General features: G+C 37.5%; 1 protein-coding gene across 7 annotated transcripts; it reads left to right on the top strand.

The window, feature by feature from the left end:
- Window positions 1–2,288: 2,288 nt before the first annotated feature.
- On the top strand, window positions 2,289–4,971 carry LOC123517461. Of its 7 annotated transcripts, none has more exons than XM_045277546.1 (6): window positions 2,289–2,413; window positions 2,667–2,746; window positions 2,968–3,067; window positions 3,356–3,564; window positions 4,056–4,215; window positions 4,398–4,971. In XM_045277546.1, exons 4-6 carry the CDS (start codon window positions 3,376–3,378, stop codon window positions 4,472–4,474), a joined length of 426 nt encoding a protein of 141 aa, XP_045133481.1. In that variant the 5' UTR covers window positions 2,289–2,413; window positions 2,667–2,746; window positions 2,968–3,067; window positions 3,356–3,375; the 3' UTR covers window positions 4,475–4,971. The 7 variants fall into 7 exon arrangements, with proteins under 7 accessions (XP_045133481.1, XP_045133476.1, XP_045133479.1 ...); XM_045277541.1 differs by having other exon boundaries at window positions 2,968–3,213; XM_045277544.1 differs by having other exon boundaries at window positions 2,667–2,779; window positions 3,052–3,163.
- Window positions 4,972–5,232: the final 261 nt, after the last annotated feature.

The raw sequence follows: 5,232 nt of genomic DNA, 5'->3' as shown, positions 1-5,232 counted from the left end.
ATTCAGCTTTTGAAATTTCAGGTCATGATGATTATTTAACATAAGTTAACAACAAAAACACTGAAAGATGAACACAGTAAAAAGCTGAGAAAAGGAAATGTCTGAGAGATATTAAAAAATATAGTTTCACGCAGAGATGTATTGAGACGTGGAACAGTTTAAATGAAGAAGTAGTGTCTGCAACGAGTGTGCGTACTTTTAAAGTAAGATTAGATAAGTGTAGATATGGAGACGGGGCCACACGAGCATAAAGCCCAGGCCCTGTAAAACTACAACTAGGTAAATACATAGTACTTCAAATTAATGTAGATGGTCTGCCTTTATTTAAGAGATCAAACAGCCAGTTTTAGCCCATATTAGCAAGAGTTAGTCATCCAGTTGAGAGTGAACCATTTATCATAGCATTATATTGTGGCAGCCATAAACCAGGGAATGTTTCAGAATATCTAAAGGATTTTGTTACTGAAATGAAAATAATCACTGAGAATGGCATAGAAATTGATGGAAACAAGCTTCAAGTTCAGGTATCATCCTTTGTTTGTGATACACCAGCAAGATCATTTGTCAAACAAGTTAGAGAGAGGTCATAATTCATACTATGGCTGTGAAAAATTCATCCAAAGAGGTGTGTGGAAGAGTAAAGTAACATTTCCATCCCTTAATGCCTCACTCCGTACAGATGATAACTTCAAAAGCTTGGCTGATGAAGAACACCACTGTACTAGATCACCTTTATTAGAGCTTGGAATTGGAATGGTTAGCCAGTTTTCATATGATTACATGCACCTTGTTTGCTTAGGAGTAACAAGAAAGCTTATTGGGCTATGGATAAGAGGACCTGTGGGAAATAAGTGTAGAGTTGGAGGTAATGTCATACAAAAAATATCAGAGGACTTACTAAAGTGCAGGAAATATCTGCCCTCAGAATTTCCCAGAAAAATGCAGGTTACTTGCAGAAGTAGATAGATGGAAAGCAACTGAATACTGGCAGTTTCTGCTATACAGTGGACCAATTGTTTTAAAATACAAATTGGTTGATGACAAATATCAAAACTTTTTGGATCTTTTTGTTGGCATTTACTGTCTTGCAAGTCCATTCTATCACACTACACATTCCCAATATGCCCATGAATTATTGTGTACCTTTGTGCAAGACTTTGGCAGGATATATGGTGCAGATATGTTAGTTTATAATGTTCATGGGCTTTCACATTTAGCTGGTGATGTAGCAAACTTTGGTCCACTGGATAGCTTCTCAGCCTTTCCATTTGAAAATTTCCTCGGAAAGTTGAAAGCCAAGTTGCGAAAACCTAACTTTCCTGTCCAACAAGTGATCTGTAGACTTCATGAGGAAATGAATGCTCTTTTGTCAGCAGAAATAAAAAAGCATGTACATATAGAGGTTCCCAAGCACCTGCATAATAATGGACCATTACCAGGGTGATGATAATTTTTATCAGTTCAAGGTCACTTACAAGAAACTGCAGTTTTCAATAGATTCTGGAGATAACTGTGTGAAGGTGGGGTTAAATATAGGTCTGATAAAGAACATTCTGGTTAGAAAGGATGGAAGGCAAGTGATGATACTGTTTGAATCTTTCACTAATATATCCTTTCTTTATGAGCCCACTAAGTTCATCGGATTTGGGTATTTACAAGGTATCACATCTTAGAGGAAGGCTTGATATTGCTCCACTGTCAGAAATCATATGCAAATATGTAATGCTACCTTATAAGACTGATGTCTTTGTTGTAATTCCACTGATTCACCAGTTTAATAGACCATGAATGATGCACAAGTTGGGGCTGTGGTGCTGGAGATGTATGTCAGTGTCTACTTTTTTCTTTATTTATTTAGGGTTGCATTTTGTTATAAAAGGCACTTTTGTGTGTGTTTTTTTTTTTTTTTTACAACAGATGGCTGAAAGATTTCTTTTGGTAGAATTCCTTAAGACAAATTATGTAGCTGTCATCCCTTCATCATGGCTAGTTAGCAAAGATGAAGCAGTGTGGCCTCCATACCATTCCTCAATACGAATAGACACGGCTGTCCACAACAGAAATTCACCAAGTACAGAATGAATGAAGTATTCTGTTAAAATCATGTATGAATCATGTACAGTATATATACACTTTTGGCTTCACAAGGGTTTTGCTATAGCTATGTAATGCATAGATTGATAACAATAGGAGTAGTCACAGTTCTTTATATCATTCCATTTAGTTAATTTTATGCTAATTTTACTAGCCACTTCTAGACCTATTTGATATTATCAGTTGTACTTCACAGAACAGTGTGGCATCCAGTCTGTTGGTTCATCACCTGGGACTTGTGTGTGTCCTTGTCTGTTGTGTTCATCATCTGCGATATCTGTGCTTGTCTGTGTCCGTTGTGTCTTATTGTGCTATTGATGTGAGTATCCTGTTGCACCATATTCACTTGTTTTAATATGTATTTGTGTCTTTCACTTATTTAATTACATTATTTATAGGCAAATTATAAATAAGCAAATTACATAAGAATATAGTACGTACTTAATTCTTTCGTGGCAGATTTCCCCAAAACTTTATTAAATAACCTGTCACTAACTTGAGGCAAGTGAAAGACGAGGTACTGTATGGTAACCAATGATAATAGGAATAATATATACTAAATGGATCCACAGATACATATGAGAGAGCAAGATGAAAGTTGACAACCGCTACGTATCATTCTGACCTGCAGACAGAAGATTCTGAGGATGATGTCAGTATCCGTTGTTCAAAAAGGAGGAGATAGGTGTGTTTTTGCAATAAAAGAAAAATTAATTTGTGTGAAGAGAGAGAGAAAGAGAGAGAGGGTGTGTGTGTATTTATATACCTATGTGTTCAGCTGCATCACTATTTAGCTAGCTTGCGTGTGCTCATACACATGCATGTGAATGTTCCAGATTGTGTTTATTATTTATTTCCACCTTTTTTTTCCAGATCTCCTAGCAGATACACTGACCATGAAAGTTCTGAAGAGGACTGCTTTAGTAGTTCAAGAGCTAAGACAAAGGTTTCCAACAGGAACAGGGATGTGGAGGTAATATCTGAAGGCCAGCGTGCAAGACCAGTTCCACCTAGACCATCTGTACTGAGCTGTATTGTGTCACAGCCACCACAGCCTGAAAGTCTAAATGTAAACAGTAATGCAGTTTCTTCTTTTGAAGTTACTTAACACTATTATAGGTAACTTATTGCATTTAACTTGAAATGCAGTACAAGTATGCTCGTTTTGGGTTGTGACTAGTATTTTGCAGATATTATATGTTAATAGCTTGGTATTACAGGTTATTATGTGCTCATAAGTAATGTGTGTTTGATATTACAGCTCGAGATGCAAGAATTTTTATGGCGTTGGAAGAATTACGCACTATACTGCATTCCCACTCCACCAAGCTGAATACTATCCTCAGACACCACAGTGTGCAGGAACAAGATCAAGCAGTACCTGAGGGTATTCAATTCCCAGTGAAGGAAATCCAAGATATGGATGCCCTTGAAACCAAACTGATGGATCCTGACCTAGAGAAAAAAGTTGTAAGTTTTGTGAACAGTTACTATTTGTTATTGAATCCTTCAAATTGCAGTAGAAATAGGTGCAGGTTTTTGTAAATATAGGTCAAACTTTATTTAATTTGCAGTTTTGACAAACTAGTCGCCGCCGTGGTACAGTGGAACCATGCGTGCTTTGGGGTCTGAGAGGTCTCCAAGCACACAGGTTCGAATCCGGTCCACGGTCCGAGTGTAGGTTGGGTTTCCTCACTCGGGGCAATGGTTTCCTAGCGGGTGGGCTTTGAAATAGGAGGTACCCCAAAAAAGTATCCCCTTTAGCCCATAAATTCCCGTGAAAACCCCACATGGTATAAAAAAAAAAAAAAAAAAAAAAAAAAGACTTGCTGGTAGTAACCCTTGACACTAGAACCACATACATTTTTGGCCTATGATGTGAACTCAAAGTGAATGTGGTGCTGTACAGTTTTCCATGCATCCTTCACTTGCATACTACTGCAAAGTTTCCACTCTTTCAGATTGCCAGTCTGTGTGTAATAGGTGGATCAGGCCTGCCAGACACAGTGAGGCACATTCTGCGACACACAGTGTCCAACTCCCTGGCCATCCACTTTAATTGGTGTGGCAAAGGAATGAAACAGAGCTTTTGCACAATGAAGTTGAAGGATACTATAATTAGTAAGTGCTTCATGATGCAGTCATAGGCTAGTAGTGATCTCACTTAGAACAAGTAAACATTGAAAGAGGCCTTTCGTATGCTGGACTGTAATGTAATAGAATTACTCATTTCTAACTCCTTACATTTCAAATTTGAGTACATTTAAATTTACTGAATTAAAGGCAGATTTCTTTTTTACCAGAAAGTGTCTGCAAGAATGCAGAGCACAAGAGTGCAACAGCTGCCTCAATTGAAAAAGTAATGAAGGAGTGGTTTTGAACAGCCAGGGATCGAGATGGAGGCCGTCAGAGGAGAGATGCAAGAAGTTGTTAGAGAAGTGATACTGCTTAGACTTGCTGGCATTGCATATTTTAAAGTTTTCTCTCTCTCTCTCTCTCTCTCTCTCTCTCTCTCTCTCTCTCTCTCTCTCTCTCATGTGTACCTTAATGCATCATAAAATACTCAGTTTACTGGTACCATGCCAGGCTTCCATGCCACAGTGACACCACACATTCCAGTTTCCTTTCTCCATGTATCCTGAAGCTGTCATGCCACTTCTCCATTCACCTTGACATGCACCTGTATCCCTTTGAAGTGCTTCCACACCTCTTAATGATCTGCCTACTCCATATGCACACCTTATCACATCCCACATAGCCCCGAGTCGGTCTATTTACATGCCTTCTCCCCATTTATAAATACCTTTATCTTAATTTCTTTCTCTTTGCTGTAATATTTCACCAGCACATTCAATAGTTAATAAAATGTTGCAGACAGCATTGCTTTAATGAGAGCCACTTTTATTTATATATTTTACTTATTTATTTTTTATAATTACTCTTTATGTAGGATGTAGGGATAGGATAATTATGGTATTAATTATGTGAACACTGAGTTTAGGAATAAAATTCAGGATAGATAACAGTATTTTTGCACTAACACCAGCACAAAGAAATGAGTCATTTATTAATGTTTGTTTTCATGGAAATGATTAATACTGCTGTTACTGAGAATTATATTAGTGAAAGAATATTAAT

Source organism: Portunus trituberculatus, chromosome 42, assembly GCF_017591435.1.
Source record: "Portunus trituberculatus isolate SZX2019 chromosome 42, ASM1759143v1, whole genome shotgun sequence".
Taxonomy (NCBI): domain Eukaryota; kingdom Metazoa; phylum Arthropoda; class Malacostraca; order Decapoda; family Portunidae; genus Portunus; species Portunus trituberculatus.
The sequence above is the reverse complement of the archived record's forward strand: the minus strand, read 5'-3'. Positions and strand labels throughout refer to the sequence as shown.